The 27,995-nt window shown below is 46.1% G+C and overlaps 1 protein-coding gene across 7 annotated transcripts; it reads left to right on the forward strand.

The window, feature by feature from the left end:
- Positions 1-134: 134 nt before the first annotated feature.
- On the forward strand, positions 135-27,940 carry pcm1 (pericentriolar material 1). Of its 7 annotated transcripts, none has more exons than XM_035529696.1 (40): positions 135-323; positions 1,636-1,754; positions 1,946-2,191; positions 2,536-2,844; positions 3,597-3,767; positions 9,872-9,997; positions 12,015-12,168; positions 12,490-12,599; positions 12,789-13,020; positions 13,177-13,297; positions 13,408-13,599; positions 13,832-13,995; positions 14,242-14,474; positions 16,383-16,501; positions 16,750-16,879; positions 16,988-17,152; positions 17,283-17,446; positions 17,626-17,826; positions 17,962-18,226; positions 19,183-19,328; positions 19,469-19,665; positions 19,832-19,997; positions 21,048-21,340; positions 21,549-21,719; positions 22,215-22,271; positions 22,843-23,015; positions 23,130-23,261; positions 23,651-23,783; positions 24,061-24,204; positions 24,346-24,443; positions 24,621-24,755; positions 24,847-25,032; positions 25,291-25,350; positions 25,681-25,822; positions 25,930-26,072; positions 26,168-26,225; positions 26,341-26,546; positions 26,706-26,798; positions 26,883-27,009; positions 27,188-27,940. In XM_035529696.1, the coding sequence occupies exons 2-40, from the start codon at positions 1,653-1,655 to the stop codon at positions 27,211-27,213; spliced, it is 6,090 nt and encodes a 2,029-aa protein (XP_035385589.1). In that variant the 5' UTR covers positions 135-323; positions 1,636-1,652; the 3' UTR covers positions 27,214-27,940. The 7 variants fall into 7 exon arrangements, with proteins under 7 accessions (XP_035385589.1, XP_035385591.1, XP_035385592.1 ...); XM_035529698.1 differs by having other exon boundaries at positions 21,072-21,340; XM_035529699.1 differs by having other exon boundaries at positions 19,871-19,997.
- The last annotated feature ends 55 nt before the right edge of the window (positions 27,941-27,995 follow it).

The following is a 27,995-nucleotide window of genomic DNA, read 5'->3' on the forward strand; positions in this document are numbered from 1 at the left end:
TATATTAGTTGAAATACGTCGTTGAAAACGCTTCATAACGCAACTGAATAAAATCAGTCTTTTTAATTATCAATGTTGATTTACGGTGTTTGCAAACTATTATACAAAGATTACTAATCGCGGCTCAGAATTCAATATTACTCCGCGTTCCCGTATGGATTTGTGGACAAAGATGGCTGCGTATTGAGAAGCGGTCACTCAGTAGATAAAGCCTGTTATTCCAACAGCAATCTGGAATATTATTATCTGAAGTTCTTGTGCAATTGCTCGGTAATGCGCCGTCGTTCACGACATTCAGCCGAAGCACGCACCGAGTATCGAAGGTACTAGCATATATTTCAACGTGTAGCCTGCTAGCTAGCTAACAAACTGTCACAATGACCACCTAAACAAGTAGGCTAGCAAGCTGTGGGATTTCTCCATACACAAATGCGTTATACAGTTTACAAAATGTGCTTTCTGGTGGGGAAGCCAGTTGGTTAGCTTGCTAGCTAGTGTTGTGTTATTTGGAGTGATCTGGTTCACAGCACGCTACGACAACTTGTTCATGTTAAAACAAGGAATTGACTGACTATGAAATAGCGAGTTAGCTAAGTAGCTAGCTTGACGCTAAGTTAATAGTCATTAGTTACAAGGCAACAATGTCTCGCTAGCATATCTAACAAATGTAGCTCACTGTGCTGCTTGTAGTGTTTGTGTTTTTATTTAGCCTACTACTTGTTAAGATAACAACCCAATTGGTAGAAAATGGAATAAACATTTGTTTTAACGTAAGTGTGTATGCTATCCACTTAGCATGTAGAGCGAATTGTGACCGTCCTGTATGTTTGCGTAGTCGCTGATGTTTTGGCTATCTTAGCTTAGCGGTAGCGTATCTAGTTAGCCTGCATTTTCCCGGGGAATGCGAGCCCCTTTCGCGCAGGCCACAGGTTACTATGGTGACGGGGTCTCGTACTCGCCTCCTCGAGGTCACCATTAGCTGGCTAGCTGATTAACTAACGTCGCGTTACGTCAAAGCAACAGAAAGTTGTATACGGTACAAAACAAAATATTTGTTTTGCCTTAATATCTACATCGACTAAACAATTTGCAACCCAGTTGAAATTCGATATCCCCTAACCCCTCTGTGGGCCAAGCCAAAACGCTATGCTTGACTGGCTGTAAAGCTAATAACTGTTAGCTTCTGAGCAAAACGAGCGTTGCGATTGTTGACGGTTTGCCGGGAAATCGAGCGGGTCAGGTTTAACAGACGCGGGTCCTCCGCGGTCCTCCCCTTGAACAAACAAAGCTTTGAAAGCGAACTGTGGTTCAGTCTGCTGCTGACTGTGTCGTAGCCATAACTCAAGTTAATTTTCTCAAAGAACACTTAGCTAGCTAGGGTCGCTTGTGGCTTGTGTGGTAAGTATCATTGACCTTGAAGCAAACGACTCTGTATTTCATAGTATAACGATTTTTGCTATTTTTGGAGTTTGACATTTACTTTCACTTTATTTCTTTTTCTTTCGTTTTTTTAAATTGAAGCTGTGGTGACATGCTTTGTTGTGTGTTTGGTGTTTTATGTGATGTTACTTGGCAGCTTAGTCTTTGTTTGCTCAGCGTAAACCCTGTGTGTATGATTGCTGTTGTCTCCTGCAGATACTGAGTGATTTGAGATGGCAACAGGTGGAGCTCCGTTTGATGACACTGCAGATGAGCAGGAATTGCAAAACTGGACCATCACTAACAGCAGCCTGGATGACAGGCTAAATAATATGGTATCTCGTGCGTGCACACACACACACAAAATCAACTTCTCAGCCTTACATGGTCTCTTAGTAATGCCTGTGATTGCTCAACTGTGATTGCAATTGGTTATTTGTGGGAATCAGTGCTATTTGTGCTCAGGCTATTTGTGCTATTGGTTATTTGTGGGTCTCTTGCGATCGTTTTCTGACTTTGTGCTCAGGACTGGGGCATGCAGCAGAAAAAACCCAACCGCTCGTCAGAGAAGAACCGGAAAAAGCTGTCAGCCATGTCAGAGAGCCGGCTGACCAATGACATTTCTCCAGAGTCGACTCCGGGGGCGGGTAGAAGGCGGGGCCGCACGCCCCACTCGTTCCCACACCTCAAGTACACTACGCAGATGTCCGTGCCTGACCAGGCTGAGCTTGACCGTCTGCGCCAGCGAATCAACTTCGCCGACCTGGATGAGGTGTGAGCTGCTGTGGGGGACCGCAGGGTTCACTTGGGGGCAGAGGGTGTGATCTCAGGACATATCGGGCCAGGCAGTGTGCACAACTCCAAACCTCAAAGCCAGTCCTGATCCTGGGCTTTAGTTACTGGTAGTTCATTGGACAGTTAATGTGAGTCACATGACTTCATGATGTCACTGTGGTCACATGACTCCTGGGTGTTGTGGGAGTGGGTCCTCTGTAGGACCTGGATGTTAATGAAGCCTAGTGATGCAGGTCTGGATGAAAACCGTGACCCACATAAACATGCTAAACTGTACATTTATTCAGACCTTAAAACTGAAATGTCACTTTTCTCTTATAGAGAAGCATAGGCAGCGATTCCCACGGCCGCGTCACTGCGGCCAACAACCAGCGACAGCTGTCGTCTGACGCCAAGAAACCCTTCAATCTCCTTCCCCTGCATGTGAACACTAACAAGAGCAAAGAGCCCTTTGGCCCTGCCTCCGCCGCTTCCACCCCTGGTACCAGGGAGACCAAGAAGCAGAGTCCAGCCAAGGATCTCTTCGTCCCGGTGCCAGCCGGTTCTGCCAAGGAGCTGTACGGGCTGGACCGGGCCTTTGGGCCCCCTGCGGACCAAGGGGGAGCAGAGGCCACCATCGATAGCAGTCAGGTGATGAGGCAGTAATTTGTTTCTCACTGTGTTTTTTATTTTAAATTAATAGGTGAATTGAATCACAGCTGCTTGGTTGCTAGACAAGCTCCTATATGCAGAAGTTGGTCAACTAGGATGCTCTGCTGCCTGAGGCGGCAGAGTATCAGTTAAAAAAAAAAAGTACCTAAAATCTAATCTAAAAATTAGATTTCAGTGCCGTTTAGTTTTAACCTCAGCAGTATCCTAAATTGTGGCTGATGAATGTGTGTCATGAAAATGCCCTGTTAGTGAGAGTGCAGTTTCTTGTGTGAGAGGGAGAGGGAGATGGAGGTTTGATCTGATCAGAAACTAGAGCACAGATGCGAGTGAGGTTGGCTATGCCTTTGCTCTGAATTTAGGCCAGTTTAAAAATACGCCACCGTCCATGTGGAGAGCAGGCACAGTTGCTTTCTCCTTCCCCAGCGTGCTCTCACGCTCTTTATCCTCCTGCCTGTCCTCCTCCTCTCACCTTCTCACTCTTCCTTTCACCCCTCTTTCACTCTCCCCATTTCTCATTGTTTCCCTTTCATCTTTGTCTTTGTCCTTTCCTCCCTCTGTTGTGTGTCTCTATTTCTTTCTTGCCCTCCCTCCCTCCCTCCCTCCCTCTCTCCCCCTTTCATGTGCTTGCTCTCTCCATTCCTCCTTCCTTCTCTCTCCCTCCCTCCTCTCTCCCGCCCATCAGTGCAGCATGTGTATGTAGGCTGCTCCAGTCTCTGTGTTTCTCCGTGCAGGTGGTGAGCAAACTGGTGCAGATTCGAGAATACATCAGCAAGGCCAGCTCCATGAGGGACGACCTGCTGGAGAAGAATGACGTACCTGCCAACGTTGAGCGTCTCTCCCACCTCATCGCCCACCTGAAGGAGCAGGAGAAATCTTACCTGCGCTTCCTGCAGAAGATGCTGGTGAGTGAACACACACCTTTCCTGTCTCACCTTTAATCTGAACGCGGCATGCTTACAGTTACATGTTTGTGCTTTCAGTACTGTAATGTATTGCCAGTGCACTACATGTTTGTATTGGTTTTTACCTGAAAGTGAGTGTATAGTGTTTTTGTATTGTATTATGAACAGTGGTTTATATTGCTGTTTTTATAGAATTTCCTGTCATTGCTGAATTCCTATTGGAGCAAGTCAGTATTCCTCTGTTTAATGCTTTATTAGAATCTGAGGATTGGATCTGATGATAGTTTTATTTTTTAAAAAACAAACTTATCAGTCATCCAGTAGCAGTTGGCTGATTAGTGATTCTGGTTGTGTGTCTGAAATATCAGTTCTTTTGCTCACTCAGTGTTAATCCTTTGATCTGCTCTATGGGCAGCCTTCATGGTCTGCTGAGAGTTTGCCATGTAATTCCACAGGTTTGTTTGGAAATGTTCTGAAGTAGGTGGTGTTTAGGTGGAGGTTGGTTTGAAGTATTCTGAAGTAGGCGATGTTTAGGTAAAGGTTTGTTCTGGTCTCATTAGCTGCACTTGACTAATGTGGTGGCTTTATCTAGGGCAACACTTTCTCTCGCGCGCTCTCTCTCTCTCTCGCGCTCTTGCGCTCTCTCTTGCTCTGCTTGTTTTTGGTCTTCACTTTAGTTTTCTTATCCAGAAACAGAGCATCTCCAGAAATGTTGGTCAATAGTTATAAGGTGTGTACTCAGAACATATGCCACATTTTAATGTTGTTTCTGTAGGTTTAAGGTCTCAAGTAGGAACTGAAGAGCATTTTAATACTTAATTCACATTCTTGTGTGAATTTTGGATGATTTTGGCCTTTGGGTCCATTTTGCTGCTTCATACAGATTAGAATGGTGTGGTAGTGATTGACAGATCTCCAAATCATCATCGTTGTTGTCAATTGCTGGGTATATGCAGCAAGTCTTTTCAGTCTGCTCTCTTCATAACTCTAAAATCGCATCTCTTCCCCATCAGACATAGAAACGCACATTGGCTAATATAACCGTAATATTAACTGTCCAGCTAAGATATACACATTGCGTTAAACATTTTTAGAAACTACGTTAAGACTTACTTGTAATTAACACAATGTCAAAAAAAATTACATTTGAATATTCATCCAATTTAGAAGAACTCCATACATTCAAACATAAAAATGCACATCCATACATTTAAATACAGTGTGTGCCTGGGGTCGGTGTTGTAGTCTAGACTAGCATGTTTCACTATTCACTAACAGTAAAGCTATCAGATGCTGAAAAAGTATGCTGCCTGCTAACCCAGAAGGGTTTTCTTGAACTAGCTTAAAGCTCATTTTACAAGCCAGATGCTACAACACAAGTTCTTCCAGCTGCAAGATGGGAAGGTATCATTAAAAGTCTAACTTCCTGGAAATGGGTTTTGAAGGTTTGTGCAAGCTCTTATTCCACGGTGTGACATACCAATCTGGGGGACACTTGGAAAACATTTTAGTTTTACTTGAATTCAACGTATATGTTTATCGTTAGTGTACATTCATACTGAGATGGTAAGCGTTAGTAAACATGATTTATGATGACTGCACCACTTAAACTTTCATGTTCATGTTGAAAAGAAAAACCTTAATATGTTACTCTGAGAATGCAGACTTTTCGATTTATCACAGTCTTTGTCCAATCCAACACTCGTCTGGCGGATTCTCGTAATTCTGTATGTTTTATTAGCCAATGTGCTTCACAGAAGAACCACTCGTGTGCATGATTTTATTTAGGGTTTTCTCTTGAGCGTGAACCAAGTGTTTGAGTGGAACACACCTGCCCTGAACAGCTCTTTCCCAAAGAAAAAGACTGCAGGAACTGCATGGCCTGTATCTGTTTTAACTAGCCTTTCTGTTTCAGTAATTTCATTAGATAACCATGTTGCAATTATCCTGTTTGACATTATGTATTATCTTCATTCCCCTGTTGCAGTCTACACTGTAACAATTGCAAGTGTGAGTTTGTTTCCTGTTACTTGGCCTTGGCATCTTCTAATTTACATTCCACTACTGACGTTAAAATTTTAGATTTTGTTTACTCCTCTCTAAAAACAGCAAAACTACCCATGACCTGAGTTCCAGAATGAGGGGGTCAACACACAGCAATGTTTACAAGACAAACATTTTTTTCTTCGTCAGTAGTCCTTCCTTTAGAAAGCTGGAGTGTTGTGGAGAAACTGCTGCATTATTTTTCTTAAATGAAACAAACTATTTTGTCAGGGCCAGAATAAAAAGTTAATTTTAAGAATAAATTTAGTTTGACAATAAACTAAAATCATTTTTGAAATATTTTATAAACTAATCTGTTTTGGCATTAGAAATTCTGTTTGAGACGGAACCATTACTTCATATACCTGACAGGCAAATCAATGTTTTATTGTTATGTTATCAGTGTCATGAGAATCCATGAAAGGTCTCAGCACATTGGTACGCTATCTTACTAGCTAGGTATGTATCTAAATGCATCATCAGAGGTATGAGTGGATTAGATCCAAGAATAATTATTACTTTCATGAACAGTTCATGCTTTTCATCTTGTTAATTGTAGTATCATTGTAGTGAGGATTACTGTTATTAATCTAATGTGTTTCATATTTTCAGCTGTGGGGGACACAACTGATGGTCTATTAAAAAAAAAAAAAAGTATCTAATTTTATATATGTAAAAAAATTAATAAATATATATATATATATATATATATATATATATATATATATATATATATATATATATATATATATATATATAATTTGTTTTAATTATATAAAATGTATTTAATTAGTGGTGTGAAAGTGTTTGCCCCCTTCCTGATATATTTTTTATTTATTTATTTTTTTTGCATGTCGCACTTAAATGTTTCAGATCCTCAAACAAATTGAAATATTAGACAAAGATAACAGAAGGAAACACAAAATGCAGTTTTTAAATGAAGGTTTTTATCACAGGGGAAAAATCCAAACCTACATGGCCCTCTGTGAAAGTGATTGACCCCCTCCGCCGGTTAAAACATAAACCACAGTTAATTTATCACATCTTTGAAAAGCTGAGTTCAATTTCTCTAGCCACACCCAGGCATGATTACTGCCACACCTGTTCTCAATCAAGAAATCATTTAAATAGGACCTGCCTGACAAAGTGAAGTAGACCAAAAGATCCTCAAAAGCTAGATGGCATGCTGCGATCCAAAGAAATTCAGGAACAAATGAGATACAAAGTAATTGATATCTATCAGTTTGGAAAAGGTTATAAAGCCATTGCTAAAGCTTTGGGACTCCAGCGACCCACAGTGAGAGCCATTATCCACAAATGGCGAAAACACGGAACAGTGGTGAACCTTCCCAGGAGTGGCCTGCTGACCAAATTTACCCCAAGAGCGCAGCGATGACTCATTCAAGAGATCACAAAAGACCCCACAACAACATCCAAGGAACTGCAGGCCTCAGTTGCCTCAGTTAAGGTCAATGTTCATGACTCCACCATAAGAAATAGACCTGGCAAAAATGACCTGCACGGCAGAGTTCCAAGATGAAAACCGCTACTGAGCAAAAAGAACATAAAGGCTCGTCTCAGTTTTGCCAGAAAACATCTTAATGATCCCAAGACTTTTGGGGAAATTACTCTGTGGACTGACGAGACAAAAGCTGAACTTTTTGGAAGGTGTATGAACCATTACATCTCGCGTAAAAGTAAAACAGCGTTTCAGAAAAGGAACCTCATACCAGCAGTAAAATATGGTGATAGTAGTGCGATTCCTGGGGCTGTTTTGCTGCTTCCGGACCTGGAAGACTTGCTGTGGTAACTGGAACCATGAATTCTGCTGTCTACCAAAAAATCCTGAAGGATTTGTCCAGCCATCTGTTCGTGACCTCAAGCTGAAGCGCACATGGGTTCTGCAGCAGGACAATGATCTAAAACACACCAGCAAGTCCACCTCTGAATGGCTTAAGAAAAACTAAATGAAGGCTGTGGAGTGGCCTAGTCAAAGTCCTGACCTGAATCAGATTGAGATGCTGTGGCATGACCTTAAAATGTGGCCAAATTACAACAATTTTGCAAAGATGAGTGGGCCAAAATTCTTCCACAGCGCTGTAAAAGACTGCCAGTTATTGCAAACGCTTGTTTGCAGTTGTTGCTGCTAAGGGTGGCCCAACCAGTTATTAGGTTTAGGGGGCAATCACTTTTTCACACAGGACCATGTAGGTTTGGATTTTTTTCCCCTTAATAAAAACCTTCATTTATAAACTGCATGTTTACTTATCTTTGTCCAATATCTAAATTTGTTTGATGATCTGAAACATTTAAGTGTGACACATGCAAAAAAAGAAGATATCAGGAAGGGGGCAAACACTTTTTCACACCTGTGTGTGTGTTTTTGATCACATCAATCAACAAATAACAGTCTTAACTTGGTTTGTTAATCTTATTTATGTTTAGTATGATGATGTAAAGCAACGCTTTGTGAAAACCTTGTTACTGTGCTAACATTAGCTCTATTCTTATCTAATGACTATTATTAGTAATGTACTAAACAGTAGCATTAACATAGCTGATGGCTTATTCTGTCAAATTGGCTGCCGACTCTGCTGCGTTAAATGTCCTTATGGATGTGAAGTTATCATGCTACTGCAGAATCTTTACAGTCGACACCTGGGCACTTCCTTTTGAGATGCTCAAACATGCATGTCATACTTCCCAGGAAAGCTGGTTTATTTTGAGCTATTTTGCATGGAACTTGCTAGAAAAAAGCAAGGTCTGAGTATTTTCTTAAAAGAGGGCATTACAGTTAAGTTGTAAATTCACACTTGCTTTGACAACACTTATAAAGTACACAACAAAAAAATGATCAAAGAAATTTGTTGGTATTGTCGTTAATGGTGAAAAATTGTTTCGGCGTTGTTTGGGTCTGATTATACAACAGATTTGCTTCCCCATTGCTGAAACGCGCATAAACATGACCTGAACCTCTGTTGTCTTGTGTGTTATCACATCATACATCATGTAAATCGTTATCATCAGTTGTCATTAATGGAATGTATGTGGAACACACCTGACAAGTATACAGTGTACTATTAACCAAATATTCTTCACAGCAGTTAACTTGGTACTCTCAAAGTTATTACAATATTATTAAATTACAGTCATTAGTTACTGGATTAAATGTTATGGATGGCATTCTGAGTCTGGTTTAACTAGGCTTGCCTAGTTGTCTTTTTTCAGTAACTGTACGTATATATTGTGGAGGATTGGGTAAATTCACATCTGTTTCATTTGCCTGGACATTGTGGGTGTTTTGGAATTGTAACCAGTATTGGATTGGAGAGAGGGAAATTGCCAAATACCAGTATATCTGGATATATGTAGATATTTTTACTAACAATTTTCTATTTCAGTTTTACATTTAATGTATTTTAAAGTCTCTTATGATTTTATTTTCATCAAAAGGGCAATTCTGAATGATGTACATGACGACACTGTGATCTGGACAATTTCTGTAGGAATACATGCACTCAAATTGTCTGTATAAAATGAGGTAATATAAAAATAAATTGTATTTAATAAGTGAACAGTCACTGTTGTCTAAATGGATTGGTCAGCTTCACCCAGTTGTTTATTTTGGAACAACTGATCAGATTCCCCCCCCCCCCCAAGCTTGATTCAGAGTCAGGCTTGTCATGTCTGATGGCTTGCTTTTTAGCTGTTAGGTAGCTGGAAATAAGCACTGATGTCAAAATACAGAATGAGATTTCTGTAAGGGGCTTAGTTTGCTTGGCTGAGTAAACAAAGTTCTGTTCACACATATTAGTCTATTACCAGTAACCTTGTACTGGGGATGGAGCTCCTCTCTGCTCTGCTAACCTAGCTGAAGTGCTGGTGCTGTTAGCGTTAGCCTGTAACCATCATCATGAGCGTCGTGTTTCTGAACTAGCATTCAGTGTTTGTTTACAAGACGGATTGAGCCTAGTGGCACGTCTTCACCTGTCAGGTGCTGGGACAGCCTTAGCTCTAGCCTCTGTCCTTCTGCCCTTCTTTGAACCCACTCCACTTCACAGGCTAGACAGGAAGAGGAGGAGGAGGAGGATGAAGGTGCCACGGTGGACTCGGCAGTGTGCTCTGGCTCCATGGCCGATAGCACGTCTCTGAACTTAGAGCTGCGTTCAGAAGCCTCCAATGCCACCGTGAGTACCCACCATGCCTTCCCCCAAGTAGCACCCATGATGCCCCTCCCTCCCGGCCTGGAGCACTCGCGATGCCCCTCCTGCCCTCCTGGCCTGTCCCGTGCAGCAGGGACCACGTCAGAGAGACTACCCCCTTCCGTGACGTTTACAGCGTGTTTCAGCTCTGCTCAGGGAAACGCTGTCTCCTCACGCCTTTTATTTTTCAGCCTGCCTTCCTGAACCGTCCTTTACAGGGACGCTCTCCTTGCTGTAATATGTGATGTTAGTAGTGCTTGTAGTCTGTGGAGTGACATCAGTTCTGAAGAACAGCCAGGCCTGCATGCGTAGATGGTTCAGATCAAGTGCTGATTTGCGGAGGCGTTTATTAGCTGGGAACTAGGTGTTCAGCAATACCCTGAAATTCGCAGGGGTTACATTCCTAGAACTCCCGGGAATTTTGAAAGTGCGCAGATTTTGGACGGATAACTAACAAAGGCCTATAAAGACCTATCTTCGTATGTTAAACCGTAAATATATCCCCAAAACACTTCAAGTCCATTTAAAAAGTTATAATTTACATCACCCTTTAAAATTGTACAGGTAAAAGTAGATGATTCTTTTGGCTCATCTTCTGGCTCTACTACAGGAGCCGTATCTTCTGGTGGGGTTTCTTTCTGGCTTTTTTTGGCCCTTGTGAGGAACATTGTGGTTCTGTGCTTTCTTCCGTTGGTACACCTAATGGCCGCTTCGTTCTTCTGAATGTAGTGTACCGTACTTTCATTGATGCTGTATTGGCGGGCTACATCCGTGAAGTTGTTCTTTTCACAAAGCATATCCAACAATTCCACCTTCTTCTGGACTGCCATAGTATCCTTTGGCCTCTTAACTTCCTTGCCAGAAGCTTTAGAATGTGCAGGGCATTTGGGAGGCATCTTATGGTTTCCAGAAAATGCAAATAAAATAGCTTTGTGTGTGTAACACGATACATTTGCGATAAACGGCAAATTTTTAATGTCAGGTTCCAAGGAAAAAATGCGCGAATTCATGAAGCCGCAGATTCCGAAGCGCGAATTTTCAGGGTATTGCTGTATGCTTTTCTCAGACACTCGATAAATAAATGTTTTAATATTCCTGAGTGAATATAATACAAGCAGCTTGGTGATAACTAAAGGCCCTTCCAAATCATATTCATTTTTGCTCTCTATCAAGTGGCAATTTCCTTTTAAAACTGTTGGCTTGTTTTTGTTTAGCAGTTTTCCGTGTTATACAGCTCATTGCTAATTGAAAGCAGTGTTTGTGTGTCCTGACTCTGTCATGTAATCACACACACGGTGTGTGAGCTGTGATCTGTAGACTCCTCACCTTTTCGAAGTCTGGGTCTCCAGTGATGTCCCCTACATGACCGGCAGAGAATTATTTGACACGGTTTTGTAACACTTAGTTGTGTGGTCGGGGTGCGCGTCCTCTGCTGAGCACAGAGACGGGGGAGGAGCAGAAGCGATGAGCTTTAGGCGTTACGTGACGTTCTGTTAGAGCGCCACTTTGTGGTCAGCCAGCACTAATGTGGTTGAAATTTGGAAGTCTGGTGTAGAATAAATAAAAAAACATTTATGCACACCGACGCCGTAGAGAATGTCAATAAAACACGCCGATCTAAAATAAGTATATCTGTTTTGTGAGCTGCTTGAACACATGTAGTAATAGAAATAAACTGACTGAGGGGGGATGAGGGAGGAGCATTTCCACAGTATAAAGCTTATAATGGCTGTTTTCCATAAACCAGTTTAAGCCCAAGCTTGGACTGAAAGGGCAGTGCAGTTTATTCAAACACTGTGTGTACAACCATAGTCTCAACTATGCCTGTGTGCTGACTGCGTCTGTAAGAGGCACAACTCCATGTTTGGTTGACATGCATGCTTTTTGTTTGAGCTATAGTAGGAATAGTAGTTTGCAGTCCCTCTTTCTCTCTTTTTTATCCACCTGTTTCTGTTTGCTCTCTCTCTTTCTCTCCCTCTCTCTCTTTCTCTCTCTCTCTCAGGGCTGTGAGGTGCCAGTGGGGCAGAAGGAGGAGTTGGAGAACCTGCGGAAGCAGCACGACCTCCTGCAAAAGATGTTGCAGCAGCAAGAACAGCTGAGAGCACTGCAGGGCCGACAGGCTGCACTACTGGCCATGGCTGCTGTAGATGACACAGGTCTCTCTCTCTCTCACACACACACACACACACACACTCTCACACACACACACTCTCACACACACACACACTCTCACACACACACACACACACACACACACACACACACACACACACACACACACACACAGAGCTTAGAGCACCGCAGGGCCGACAGGCTGCACTGCTGGCCATGACTGCTGTAGACGACACAGGTCTCACACACATACACTTAAATTTTCATTTATAGCAAGAATGGCCTGGTCTTAGTGATGCAACCCTCTACAACTTCAAACTGTGTGTGCGTGTTTTCATTTATATTTATACTTGTTTGTGTGTCAGTTGTGACAGAGACTACAGGAAGTGTATCAGGCATCAGTATTACTTCTGAACTCAATGACGAACTCAATGACCTAATCCGACGCTTCCACAATCAACTACATGACTCTCAGGTACACACTCATGCGTGCGCGCATATATAAATATATATATATATATATATATATATATATATATATATATATATATATATATATATATATATATATATATATACACATTAAAAAAAATGTATTTATTTATTTGTGTGTGTGTGTACACACGAATGCTACTTCCTCATTGTCATATGTCGTCTTGGTCAGTCACAGCCGGTTCCTGATAACAGACGTCAGGCAGAGAGCCTCTCTCTCTCCAGAGAGGTGAGCCGCTCTCGCACTACCCACAATCCCCGGGGGCTCTCTGCTGCTGCTGCTGCGTCCCCTGCTGGTGTCAAGCTCACCAAGCTCCAGGAGCTCCAGGACAAGAAGCAGACCATGGACAAGATCCTGCAGGAGCTGCAGTCACTGCGGGATCAGACCCTCAACAACAGCTCCTGTATGCTGCACGCACTTTAATCTGACTGTAGAGGGACCGCACGCATTTATGCCTAATTCCTGCTACAATGTGGAAAGTAACAGTAGGTTTGTTTTTTCCAATTGGTTGTATTTCTTGTTTTCCTTAGATTGTTTGTTTGTGTGTGCGCGTGCACAGGTCGTGGTGCTTCTCGGCGCGGTGCGTGCGCCATGGTCCGTGAGGCGAGCGGTGCATGCGCTGCCAGGCCCGATCCCCCTTCCTCCTGCGACGACGCCGGTCACCCCGCAGACAAACTCAGGTGCTCCAACACGGGCGCGTCTAATGGAACAAAGACCGCCGGACCCGAAACGCCTTGTGCTGCTGTTTTTCCTTCTTTCATTATGTCTCTGTCTCTCCGTCCCCCTGTAGGAAGCTGAAGGAGGTGCACAAGCGTCTGAACGAGCTGAGGGAACTGGTCCAGTACTACGAGCAGACCTCGGACATGATGGTGGATGCCGTCAACGTGAACGAGCACGAGGACGAGGAGACGGAAGACGGCTCGCTCTTCGAGGCCATGTTTGACTCTGAGCAGGAGAACCGGGAACCTGTCAGGAACATCAGGTACAGCAGGAACAGGACATCTGGAGCGCTGTCGAGTAACGATTGCGTTAAAGCTTGTGCGTTCAGGGTTAGAGAGACTTGGTCTCTCCTGGGTCTTGCAAATGTTTTATTTTAATTAAATTTGAATGTCCTGATTTTCTATTTTTGGATAGTTTTTGTGAAATGTTCCTTAAAAGCAGGTAAACTATTGATTCCATGCGCAGATAAAATGACTGAATTGTGTGTGTTTCAGGAACCCGGCTCAGCCCCAGGCCGCGGGGAGTTGGATGGACATGAACACTCTGACCAACACTTGCAGTGGCTCGAACAACAGAGACGGGCGTCTGAACTCCGAGCGCGAGATCAACAACCGCTGTGTGGCCAACCTGCGGAGCCGCAATGCGTCCTCTGCCGTCGGTCAGCTCGCCTACCTTTTTAAGCTCACAGCGTCCTTCGCTCGCTCGCCTTTATTTCTCGTGTGTGTGTGTGTGTGTGTGTGTGTGTGTGTGTGTGTGTGTGTGTCGGTGTCGTGCGTACTGTATGTATTTGCTTGTTTACGTACTGTGCCTGTGTTGTCATAATTGGTAAAAAAATACTCCTCATAACCATGTCACGTCATCTTGCCCACTGTGCTTCGATCTCGGCTTTCCTGTCCTTTTACAGAGTGCCAGTATAACCGAGATGGGCCGTACCCCGTCGCCAAGGACGGGAATGACGATGATGAAGGTTTGGAGGAGGAAGAGGCTGGGCGGCGGGGCCGCGGGGACAGCTCGGTCTCGGGTTCCAGCCCCCGATGCAGCATTGCCGAGGACGCCGAGTTTGCCCAGAAAGTGCACCGGCTCCACACCGCCAAACAGAAGCTCCGGCAGCTCCAGGAGCTCGTCGCCATGGTGCAGGTCGGTGGCCGATTGGTTGACACGGCCGGTTGCTTAGCAGCCGCCCTTATTTAGGTGGGGTGAGCGTGGTGAGGGACACGCTGGTGTGTGTGGTCCTGACCTCAGATCAGATCTCGATTACAGTGCCAGTGTGTTTTGTCGAGGTTTTGACCACCGATGGTTTGCGATTTTTATTTAATACAAATGCTTAACGTAATCTCCACAAACACGTGTCCAATCCATACCCCCCCACTCCTCTTTTTTTTGTTTATCTTATCTTTCTTTTTTAATCCTTCCTCCAAATGATTGTTCTTAACTGAATAAATGGAGTGACTTAGCTTTCGTAAAGAAGCCGGTTAGTTTCATGGCCTGTAATTAAAAACCTTTCAAATCCCAGTATCATTTCAAACCAGTAAAAGCCTGCTTTCACAGAGAGGCCGGTCAGCTGGTCGGTAAAACGTCTGCTGAACGGTACTCTGAAATGATGGGTTGAAAATCAGATTTATTCCCTTCCTGGATTCACCCCAATGGGTCACATGTTGGCTGTTACTGTGTGTAATGGTGACATGAGATCACCTCATGCCCTGGTTTCTAACGTTTCTAATGTTGCTCTTCCTGTAATGTCATTTATGTGTGTTTAAATATTGTTCATGTCTGCTAGTTTTTGCCCATGGCAATAGTGATTTTTCATGCATGAGCACGTGCACCAGCACGGTTCGTCCCTGAGGACTGCACAGTGTGTCCCGCTGAGGACCGTACAGTGCGTGTCCCGCGTGACCTACATACATCCTGGAAAGTGGCCAGTGTCTGCAGTTTGCTTCAGGACATGAGAAATGAGAATTTTGAGGTGTCCCAAAACCAGAGGCTGAAGGTGACCTTCTGTTGCTAGCTGTGGTTCAGCTCTGCAGCACTCAGCCATGGTCACTCACACAGTAGATACAGGAGTTGCACTACTAACAGGACTAGCAGCAAATCAACATCCAAGTATACAAATATCGACACTCATAAAGGAGGTTATTAGCAGTGTTTTTCTTAGTAAAGTGAAATACAGATGAGACAGTATTTTAGATATAAAGATTAAAGTTACAAGCCACCATGAAACCAAAAGCACACTTTTTACATTTGAACACACTTAGAAGATCCCACCCCCTCTCCTGAGCAGCTCATTGGCTCAACTGAAATGATCAAGGGTACTTGCTCCTGTTGGAAAATAGTTTCTGTTGAGTGTTTTTGATGTGAGTTTTTGCACAAAGACTCATTACCCCAGCAGTGTGACACATCTCCCAGTGGTGCCGCAACAAACCACTGTGGGGGGTTTGGGCTCAGTGGAGCAAAAAATGTGTGCGAGGGTTAGAGTTAACCCCAAAACATGTTCACATGTCACTGCTGTGGGGGTATATTCATACTCTGAAGACAATATTCCGAAACCGGCTGCCTACGAGCAGTCTTTGGCTCCTTCTCCTCAAAGCCTGGTAGATTAGGACCCCAGGTGACGCTGGCTCTCCACTGCCATCTGGTGGCTGACATGTCATGGCTAGTAAATTTGAGGAACCCTATTGGTGAGCAGCTGGTCATCACGTTATTCACTTTAATTTTACTCACACTTGTGTGACTGTTCAAGAATGCAAAACTGAAAAATTAAAAATAAAATTCACTCAGATTGTGCAATGTTGGCATCAGTCCTGAGATTTAAAGCGTCGATGTTGCTTTCCCAGTCATGCCTGGCATGGAGAATAAGGTTCTGGAAGGGTTAATAGGGTTCTGTGTGTGTGTGTGTGTGTGTGTGTGTGTGTGTGTGTGTGTGTGTGTGTGTGTGTGTGTGTGTGTGCGTGCGTGCGTGCGCGCACTGATCTACTGAATTATATACAATGATATTTGATGTTTTGTCATGTTTAATAGCTTTTAATGTGTGGGTGTGTCTTTCTGCAGAGTGATGACACGGATGCTACAGCAGCCAATGAGGATGAAGGATTGCAGCAGCCTCCCAACAACGCCAGAGAAACGGCACCAAAAGCCAAGAGAGAGCTCTCCCTCTCTGATAAGGCCAGGTGTGTGTGTGTGTCCTGCATTGTTCTTCCCTCAGTGTTCAGTGTGTGTTCTGCAGTCTCTGTTGCCCTCATTCTGCCTAATCTAAATTTTCTTTGGGAAAAGAACATCTACAGCTGTGGTGGTTCATTATGTTTTAAAGTCAGTCATACCTAGGACATGGGCTAGACTCCACCCTCTCAGCTGTGTGTGTGTGTGTGTGTGTGTGTGTGTGTGTGTGTGTGTGTGTGTGTGTGTGTGTGTGTAACAGGGAGAAGCTATATGAGGAGAGGTTGAGACAGCAACAGGAGGAGCTCAAACAGCTTCATGAGGAGAGACGCAGACTGATGGAGATCCAGGACAAAATACAAGACCTGCAGTGGGCCTGCCCTGACCTACAGGTATCTCTCTCACACTCTCACTCTCACACTCTCTCACACACACACACACACACACCTTCCCGATGAGCAGCAATATGACTGCGGCCTGTTGTCCTCCTCTCCCCTCAGTCTTCCGTCTCCAGCAGCGCCAGCGCCCAGGTGCTGAAGCAGCTCCCTGCTGCGGCCTCTACTCCAGCCCCTGCCCCTCTACCATCGTCTTCCTCGGCCAAGGCCGACAGTGCCCTACTCAAGCCCACCACGGAGCCCACGCCCATTGCAGTCACCGACAACGAGGTGCGTCGTGGCAGGTGTCTCTGTGGCTGCTCTCCTTAGGACCTGGAGACTCTGGCCCTCTTTCTCCATCTCTGCTGACCCCTGTATTTTTTTTCTTTTTTTGCTCTCTCTCTCTCTCTCTCTCTCTCAGCTGTGGTCTGAGATGCGGAGGCACCAGGTGTTGCGTGAGGAGCTGAGGCAACGGCGGAAGCACCTGGAGAGTCTCATGGCTGAGCAGCAGAGGAGGAGCACGCTCACCGACACCCCCTACAGGGCAGATATTCACACTGCATGCAGCTTTAACCGTGATGACAGGTACCATGTGCAAATGTACACACACAAGTGCACACATGTGGTTTGAGCAGTTCCTTCTTTTTAAAATCTATATAGAGCTTATGGTTACTGGTTTGACTGATTACTGATTTTCTCTTTTGTTTTTTTGTCATGAAGGTAAAGTGATTATTAATGGATATGTGATTTGTTGATTTCGTCAGAACCATGGCGACTTGGGGCGGATCCACCCAGTGCCCACTGGGGGGTGATGATGATGATGATGATGACTCCCCGTCTGAGCTTGGGGCAGAGGAAGAGGAGGAAGCTGAAGATGAGGGAGAAGAGACTACCTCTGGTGATGAGGTCCATGCCTACCCCACCAGGAAATACCCTGTGGCCAGCAACAGGAAAAACACAGACGGGTACTCGTGCCTATATGCGCGCACACACACACACACACACACACACACACACACACACACACACACACACACACACACACACACACACAAAAAAAAGTGAGGGAATCACATTCTTACTCCCCCAAACCCGCCCAGTGTGAAGACAGCAGGAGAGACGGCTGGACGTGCCCCACCCCACGGGGCAAGACCTCGCCCTCGTCCACAGCACCATCAGCCGGGTGAGAGGGAGAGGGTGCCACCTGGGGGTGGGGCCAGGCGGCAGGAGAACCTGCGCTGGCCGGCTGACCTCTCAGCCTCAGAGGGCCCTGCACACACCACCTGGCAGGAGCAGGTCACGCAGCTGCAAAAACAGCTGGACTTCAGCACGGCCATGTGCCAGACGCTGCTGCAGGACCAGCAGGTCAGTACTGAATACACCGTGGTTTTTTTGCTAAATTTCCACAACAATCGTGCCTGTCCTTTTAAAACGTGCTTCCGGTATAAGAGAACCAGATTTTGTCATAGAAAATTCAATTACCATCAAAGCAACTGCGCGACACGTTTTAAAAATATATGGAAGCTAGTAAAGCTGTTTATTTGCTCATCTCTCTGCACAAAAACACGTTCCTAACGCACAATAAGCAGGCCTTTACTTATCACAAAATGGACGTTACTCACATAGCTGTCGACCCAGGAATACTTCTAACCTCTTTTAGATTCCGTCGTTTTGTTGGGCCCTAAAGAGCTTTTTTCATTGAGTGACGCTCGTTCACACCTATTAGATAAGAGAGTGCCATCATGGATATTGTGTTTTTAGTGAATAATTTGATCGCCAATACGTTTGGACATCATGGAAAGGAAGGGGCTTATTTTAGCTGACGTTTATGTAGGGTTGTTTGGGTACAGTTATGGGCTGGAAGCTGAGAGGTGGTTTAGTGGCTGCTAGTGTGGACTACTATGTTTGTATCGCAAATCACTGGATGATCACCAAAAATAAAAGCTGTTTTTTTGACATTTTCTTCTGTATTAGATGAGCTGAAATGGAACCTAAATGATGCACAAATAAGCCTGGATGTGAATGGATGTCTTGTTCCAAGTGTCTACTTCAGTCTGAATCCTGAATGATCATTGTGCTGTGTGTACAATTTTGGATAACTAGTGTTGGTGAACAAGTACAAATCCTTCAGAAATGAGCTTGAACCCCTCTGTGCACCTCCAGTTTGATTAAAATCTGAATTTGTCCTCTGATTTCTTAAAATGTTTGTTTTTGTGTGTGTGTGTGTGTGTGTGTGTGTGTGTGTGTGTGTGTGTGTGTGTGTGTGTGTGTGTGTGTGTGTGTGTGTGTGTGTGTGTGTGTGTGTGTGTGTGTGTCTGCAGACTCTGTCATGCATGCTACAGTCCGTGTTGACAGGCCCATACAACATGTTGCCGAGTAACCTGGGTGCCCCGCAGGTGCCCCTCATCATGTTCCAGCTCAACCAGTGCTACACACAGCTTGCCTGGCAACAGAACAATGTCCACAGGTACACACACACACACACACACACACACACACACACACATCCCAGCTCAACCAGCGCTACACACAGCTTGCCTGGCAACAGAACAACGTCCACAGGCACGCGCGCGTGCACACACACACTTTTGTTTTATTTGTGAGCAGGCTAAAGCAAGTCCTCAATGAGCTCCTACGACAGCAGCAGTTGGCAGGGCAGCAACAGCAGTCGTCCTCATCGTCGAGGCAACAGGAGCATCAGAAAGTGGCGGAAGATTCCGTGTCTTCCTCGCTGTTCCTGCCCTTCCCTGCCCTCAACACTCTCGGCATGCCTGGAATCACAAACTTCTCCCCACTCTCCGCTGGTGCGTGTGCGTGCGTGCGCGTGCGTGCGCGTGAGCGTCTCTCTCTCTCTCTCTCTCTCTCTCTCTCCCCAGACTCATTTATCTTCTTTTGCTTAAATATGAAATGTCAGGCAGTGTTTCTCTACTGCTTATAACGACAACTTTTTTATTCATTCTCTCTCTCTAGGTTTTAACTTTTCTCCTCTCTTCCCTCCGCTGGGTTCAGAGGTGCAGCAGTCCAGTCCGAATCCGCCTCAGCCTCCCCTGCACGACCCCAACATGTCCCTGAAAACTGAGTACATGAGTTTTCCCCCTCCTATCCAGAGAACGCCGCTCAACAACACCGACCAGCGGTAAAGAACACACACACTGACCAGTGGTAACAAACGCACACAGGCACACACTGCTGAGCCACTTTATCGTGCAGTCTGGAGTCTTGGACTCTCAAGGCTGTGATTTCGTGGCTGCGGTGGGGCAGTAAAGCCACCCAATGCCACTGAGTTTGTGAGGATCACCCGCGTTTATTGCCCTGCGGTAATCTGGGGGACAGAAGTAAACGTCCCCTGAGCAAAAGGCTGTCGTGGTTTTTAAACTCAGTCACTACAGTGGTGCTTTTGAACTCATTTTGGGTTAAACCAGCACATATCCTAGTCCCTCCTTCATTCTGCTGTCATCACACACACACAGACACACTACAGGATTTTGACCACAAACGTTGCCCCACTAAATTCTTTCCCAGTTACTGACTAAACACAAATTATTTCATTACTTATTTGAGAAAAACTGGTGACTAAATGTGAATCAGACAGTTGGTATTCCATTACACATGGGAAATTATGTAACTTAATTATTCCTATATTAATATGTAAACGTGTAACTTTATCATCACTGCCGTAACAGCAGCAGTGCTGTTTTGTTTTGTGAGTTTTGGTTTACGCTGCAGTTCCTGCCTGTCTGCTGCCACGGCGCTGTGTCTCTGGCTCGTACTCCGCATTTAAAGGGGAGTCACTCTGATTGGATATCGCAGCGGCACGCCTAACCCGGCATCTCTGTGTACCTGCTGTGCTCCACGTGCAGTGCCCCTGACGCTGCTCGTAAAAACGCGCCCGCGTCACGCTCTCGTTCCTCGGCCCTGCGCTCGCACTGCCTGACACTAGCTGCCGGTGTGACGCGTGCGGCCCGTCCTCAGGGTGTGTGATGTCGGGAGGCTGGCGGGTCCCTGCACTTGGCAGTAATGTCTCTGGCGTGCTCTCTTGCATGCTTTCCCTCCTTCTCCCTTTTTCTTTTGCTCCCTCTTTTTTCTTTTTTTTCCTTCCCCCTCCCCTGTTCTCTCATGCACACGCTCCCTCTCTCCTTTTCTCTTCGTTCTCTCTCTCATTACCTCCTTCTTCTCATGGCTTCAGCTGGTTGAACTCCTCTCTGAACAGGGCCTGCAACCAGCAGGTTGGTGGCGCCGAGTCTGATCGAGGCAGCGAGTCGCGGCCGGACTCTCCCACCTCGTCTCCGGCCTGCCGACCCCCGTCGTATGTCCCAGACTCCCATGACTCCCTGAGCAGCCTGCCGGACCGCAATGACCCCACCACCATCACCAAGGTCTTCAGACCCGGACAGAAGGCCTCCGCACAGGCCAGCCTGGCCGCCAGGGACAAGACCCCCAAGAGTCGCCGCAGGAGGGGCAGGGGGCACAAGAACACGGGTGAGAGGGCAAACTGCCCCAGACACTGATAAGCTTCACTGGCATGCCAGTTTTTAACTTTGTTTTTTGTTTTTTTTTTGTTGTTTTTTTTAGATTAGCATAACTAATAGAAACAAATACAGTTCAGATTTGTTTGACTGTCCATGTCCCAGGATACTTGATTATTTCAGTGGTGGTTCTGATGGATTTCTCCCCCCCCCCCCCCCAGGCCTGGAGAGCGACAGCCTGTCAAGTGCCCCCGAGGTCGCTATGGAAAGAGGCAGGCAGAGGCCGTCCCAGGCCCGACACAGAGAGACAAACCAGAGTCTCCTGGACAAACTCACCCAGGAGAAACTGGACAGCAAAACCAAGAATAGTAACCTCAACGACATCTCTTCAGGTCTGTCTGTGGTCCCAGAACGTGGCGACTTGCCAGCACTTCCATACTGGGACCCTACTGCCTTCCTTATGCACATTAGTCAGCACTTCGTTAACAATCTGCAGTTTTAGAGCAGTGAGTTTTACACTTCACAACCTCACCAGCAGGAGGTGCTTTCCTTGAGACCTACCCTCTTTTTACGGTCACATCCAGTCTAACATGCCTAGAGCGTCTGAATATTAAAGGCAGATTCAGATGCGCCTGCTGAGGGTGGGTGGGTGGGTGGGTGTGGGTGTGTGTGTGTGTGTGTGTCCTACTTGTTGGCATGCTGACCTCACCTTGTACTAACATACATGGGCCACGTTTTGGCTACAGTGAACCAGCCTTGGGGTCCTAGAGCCCTCCTAGTTCCTCTCACGGTGTGGTTATCCATCCTGAGTCTGTGTTTATTTTTGGTCTCTCTTGTTCTGTCTGTCTTTGCCTCATTTGTGTTTTTGGTTTTTGGTCTCCTCACAGCTTATGCATGGAGAACCCCCTTCCTCTCTAACCGAATTGCATGCACAGAAGCGCCAGGTAATATTACACCCAATGACAGTCTGCTAACGGCTTACACACCCCGCCCCACCACTTCATAAACACTTCTTAAACTTATTTGAGTTTGTTTGTTTTGAAACCTGAACACCGTGTGTGTGTTTGGACTTCAAACCTGCCAGTCACCTCACCATGCATGTTGCACAACTAATACTTCCATTCCTGTCCTGTCCTTGGTGTTTTCAACCTACTTTTCAACAAACGCAAACAGTAGTGCATGCAAGAAAATGGTCATATTACGCATGGTGAAACATGCGTAATATGACCATTCGTCGTCTTGTATTCAGTCGTCTTGTACGGCATGCGTGTAAAGTCTGGTGTGAGGTGGAACTGCTTTAGTGTTGTGCTCTGGTGCAGTGTTTTGTTAGTTCACTGTGCTCTTCTGTTGGCCTGTCTCTGTGAAGGGAACACCGTCTCCCTGCCTCTGGGCCCCTAGGCAGGGTAGAGCGGGAAACCCTATGGGTCGTCTTCCTTTGAGGACTGCTCGCTGGTTGATCCTTCCTTCTATTGTAGAACAGCCTCCGTGAAACTGTGTGTGTGTGTGTGTGTGTAGACGCCAGCAGCGACTTCTCCCTGTTCGAGGCTCTGCGGGAGACCATCTACTCGGAGGTGGCCACCCTGATCTCTCAGAACGAGTCTCGTCCGCACTTCCTCATTGAGCTATTCCATGAGCTCCAGTTGCTCAATACCGACTACCTGCGCCAGAGGGCACTCTACTCGCTGCAGGTAATGGCTCGCCAACTCCTGAGAAAACGCGCGCGCGCGTGTGTGTGATGGAGGCGTTGGTGGGTGTGTGATGGAGGGGTGCATGTGAGATTTGGATGATTTCGTGCTGTCCAGGATATCGTCACCAGGCACCTGACAGAGAAGAGTGTTGCCGAGGACCAGGGGTTGTCACTAGGGCCAGCAGTTTGGGCAGCAGGTTCACAGTCTGAACTCACTCCCAGTGAAAGTCTGGCCACTTCAGATAATGTGAGGAACACACACACTTTTTAAAAATATATATATATCACACACACACACACACACACACACTTGTTTGTGTCTTTATTTTAAAATACTTGGTCAATAAATACAAGAATCAGAGGTTATGAACTAACACCATTTTATTAAAATGAGTGAAAAAATAGCCAAAGGAAGAAAAAGCTAAACATAAAACAGGAGAATGTGCTCTTTGTTCACTATTACTGTACAATGTGCCGTTTTTCAGTTTTGTTAATAAACCCATTCATATCACATTAATTCATTTCTTAATTTCTAGACCTCTCCTAAACCCCAAACACATTTCAGGCTCAGAAATTCTCCGTGATTGTCCTTCGCTCCTGTGCCCTGTGTCTGAGGTCTGTGCTGTGGTTTTGTAGGACGTGTCTGAGAAGGACGTGAGAGTAAAAACGTCTTCGGGCCAGAAGAGAGCTGGAGACGGGGACTCAGTAGACGACGAGTCTCTGATGTCCACCTCCTCCAACCTGGAGCCGTTCGCCAGCGACGACCTTGGTAGGTGCACACCCAAGAATTTACGTTCTAGACCTATAGGCCAGGGTGTGAGGGGCGGGGCTTCGGTGGCCAGGGTGTGAGGGGCGGGGCTTCGGTGGCCAGGGTGTGAGGGGCGGGGCTCGACTGACTTCAAGCCTGTCATGCTTGCTTGTTCTGGTCTGATGATCTGCAGGGTTTCGTTTGTGGCCTGTCGCTCCTCGGTGAAACGCGGTTCCTCTCATGACCCCTCCCTCCCCCTCTCTCTGCCCCGCCCCCTCACCTCTCCTTTGCTGTCTAGGTAACACTGTGATTCATTTAGATAAAGCCCTGGCCCGTATGCGGGAGTTTGAGCGCATGAAACTAAAGGCGGAGCACGCTGCTGGCCCCCCTGTCTGTAACGCTGAGCTTTCTACAGCTGCTGCTCCTCCAGCTCTCTCACAAGGTACCGCTGCGTTCAGCTTTCATAGGCCAGAGTGCACGCTGCTCCTCACACACTCTGCACACAGAGTCCTGCTGCAGTCACGGGGTGTGTTTGGACAGCTTAAATGTGTGTGTGTGTGTGTGTGTGTGTGTGTGTGTGTAGGCCAGTCATCCATGGACGTGCGTTGTCCCCAGATTGACACACAGCAACTGGACAGGCAGATCAAATCCATCATGACTGAGGTCATCCCCTTCCTGAAGGTGAGGGGTCTGCCTGGGTGAAGTAACCCTCGCCCGTAACTGTACAGCCGGAAAATGACGCAGCACTGGTGTGCACTGGCTGAACTGGGGTCTGGTTTCTAGACCAGTGCTCACCAGGGGTGATGGGGGTGGTCGCTGAATTCAGAGGGTCTCGTCCTGTCTTGGTGTTTGTCTCAGGAGCACATGGGAGAGGTGTGTTCTCCACAGCTGCTGACAGCGGTTAGACGCATGGTCCTCACGCTGACTCAGCAAAATGACGACAGCAAAGAGTTCATGCGCTTCTTCCACAGACAGCTAGGGGGCATCTTACAGGTATCCTGTATATACTCTCAGGCACACACACACAATTAATGTCTGTGTCTGTATGTGTAAAATACGTGTGTGTGTGTGTGTGTGTGTGTAGGACTCTCTGAGTAAGTTTGCAGGCCGTACCCTGCAGGATTGCGGTGAGGACCTACTGGTGGAGATCTCTGAGATCCTCTTCAACGAACTGGCCTTTTTCAGACTCATGCAGGACATTGACCAGAACACACACCGTGCCAAGAAGCGTAGTGACATCACAGTGGCTGCACATGTTCCAGCCACAGAGGTACCGCCTCATGGAGGTGGGGGGGCGGGGGGCGTTGTGTGGGTGTGGGTGGGGGTGTGGGTGGGGGTGGTGCATGCAGGGGGGTGGAGTTTAGAGCCTCCACATTTATCTATGAGTGTTAAGAGATTCTAATGCTTTTTCCCATAAAAGTTGCAAAAGTTAGTTTGTTTTCCATTTGGTTTCAAATGAATAGTTAATGATGGTTAAAGTAAGCAGGCCTGTTGAACAGCTTTGTGACCAGAGCTGTTTTTCCATTAGGCGAATAAATCTGAAGATGCAGAAAAGACCTTCTCACCGTCATACTTTGAAGAGGATAAGGTAAGTCGTGTTCGTTTAACAGGTTTAAGTATTTGATGTGCGTCTGTGATCACACACGCCTTCACAGTCTGACCAAATGGGCTGCAGATTGGGTGCGTAAAGTTAGTGGTTACTTAGTAACGCATCAGCCTTGTGATGCAGTTTTGTTTGTGCTGTTATCATGAATATCACCACGGTTATCACACAATTCTTAACCAGTTGGATCAGAACTGTTGAGGTCAGAGCTAATTGTTGTATAAAATCCCCTAACGCACCCTGCTAATGTCACTATAGGAAACCAAAGTGCTGTGTGAATGAGTGCAATTTTGTGTGTGTGCGCGCATGCTGCAGCACTACAACGAGACTGAACAGGGAGGGCTCTCTGCCCGTGTCGAGGTGGAGATGGAGCCAACCGACGAGGAGGCACAGAGCAGCCACGCCTCAGAGGAGGAAGAAGAGGCAGAGGAAGCAGGAAGCCGGCCACTCTCCACAAGTGAGTGGAGCTGTTGTGGTGTATAACACTGAACACCCGTCTGCTGCTCACTCTGCCGTACAGGCAGCGATCAACTTTGTGATCACTGACACAGCCGCCTGTCTCAGGTCTGTCCAAAGAGGAGATGCAGCCGTTGAACAATTACAGCAGTGGACAGGATGAGGATGAGGCAGACGAGGAATTTGATGCTGGACCCGTGGGGGTGCAGACTTCCGTGCTGGCTTCCGACTGCCCGGCAGAGCAGGCGCAGGTGAGCCACTCCCGTCTGTCTGAATGGAGAAACAAACGCACCCTCAGCGCTCTGTTCATGCTGTGCGAGTGTTGACATTGTGACTGTTTCTGCAGAGCAGTGTAGCGGACCGGGACCCCGGAACGGACCAGGAGCCCGGAGGGAGCAGTGAGGGTGTGTTGTTGTCGTCCTACAAACCCCCTGCCCATCCCCACATGTTTGCATTGCTTTGACTTCTCTTCACACTGTGTTCAACACACTCTCTCTCTTTCTTTCTCTGACCCTGTAGGCAGAAGCACAAAGTCCGAGTCCATAGAGGTGGTGGAGTCTCCGGAGGAGGAGCAGGAGGTGGCAGGGGCAGAAAAGGAGAATGCGGAGAATTCTACTGTCCCTGATGCCCTGCTGGGCCCAGATGCCCCTGCTACACAGGAGAGTCCTCAGGGTTCAGCTACGGCCAGCCCTCACACAGACTCTCCCGTCATGGTTAATGCTGATGTATGAACACACACACTTTTTTCATTTCTCTCTATCTACATCTCTTACAAATGATTGTTCTGATAATGAATTCCATGGACTGTAGGATTGGTTGTCTAGTGTAGGTGGCACTGACGTGTGTGTGTGTGTGTGTGTGTGTGTGTGTGTTCTGAAATCTAGGATGTTGGGTCTGGAAACACCAGTCAGAAGTCTGATGAGGAGGACTTTGTAAAGGTTGAAAACCTCCCTCTTCAGCTGTCAGTCATGTGTGAGGTCAGTCACACTGTTGCTGTGTGCCTAGTAGACAGTTAAGGTCAGTCAGCTGGAGAAACAGCTTCTCTGTGTGTGTTCCTTCAGGAAGAGCTGTGTAAGCAGATCTCTGCTGAACAGAGGAACAATAATCTAACTGTGGAGATCCTGAATAGAAATGTGGATGATGGACTGTCTGACCTCGTGGGTAGCGCACATGCTCTCAAAGAGCCCGGTAACTACACACCTTCACACAGCAGTCCAGAAACGCTGCACTCTCCTACAGAGAGTAGCTAGAACGCATAACTCTGCCATAACACGGTGTGAAGTGCTGAAACTTTAAAATTATTTGTAGAATGTTATTTTTCATTTACAGTGTATACATGAAATGTTTTCTTTGCGTTTGTCTGCAGAAGCCATTGGAGCCCAGAGTGCATGAACGGTGTTGGTGACACTAAAGCTGCAGCACCTTTTGTGTTATGTTGAAACAATGTTATTTAATTCTTCCAGAGTTCACATTAGTCCTTGCTGATGCAGGATGTTTCCATGACGTTTTCTCGGCTTGTTCTAACCATTCACACGACATATATGCCTGAGTTGGGTTTTATGTTGATGTTTTAGAGTGGATACAGGATGCCATGTTTGAAAGAGGAATGGTTTTATCTCTTCTGGAGCCTCCGAACTCTTTGGCTCCACCCCCTCCCCAAGCCATGCCCTACATTGGAAACTACTTCAGACCGCCGCATCTGGTCTTAAACATGGTTTTGGTTTGCTGTAATTCTCTCTGGCCACTTCATTAATTTAGACCTATAAAAACAGACTAGACTCAAGGGTTATGGCCAGACCCCTCTCATCCCAAGTAATTCAGAACATTGATTCAACTAACAGTTAATTTGAAATAAGTGATCTGAAATGTCTGCTGCTCAGCCCTCACACTGGCTGAAGACTAGCTTCTGTGTCCTGTCTAGTCTTTCAGCCGTAATGCGCTGTTTTAAAGGCACGTCTTTACTCTTTTGTTTTTACTTTTCTTATAATTTAATATCAGCTTTTCAGTGATTTGGGTTCTCTCCCCTGGTTCGGTTTTCATGTAATGAATTCAATGTTTCTGCTGAGGGTTTAAGAATAACAAATAAAACACTGATTTTTACTTTTTCCCTCCAAAGCTAGCCCGACTGTTTTGTCTATGGATAGCTCGAGCTTGTCCTGACACTGGTGTTCATG

Source organism: Electrophorus electricus, chromosome 9 (genome assembly GCF_013358815.1).
Source record: "Electrophorus electricus isolate fEleEle1 chromosome 9, fEleEle1.pri, whole genome shotgun sequence".
Classification (NCBI taxonomy): Eukaryota; Metazoa; Chordata; class Actinopteri; order Gymnotiformes; family Gymnotidae; genus Electrophorus; species Electrophorus electricus.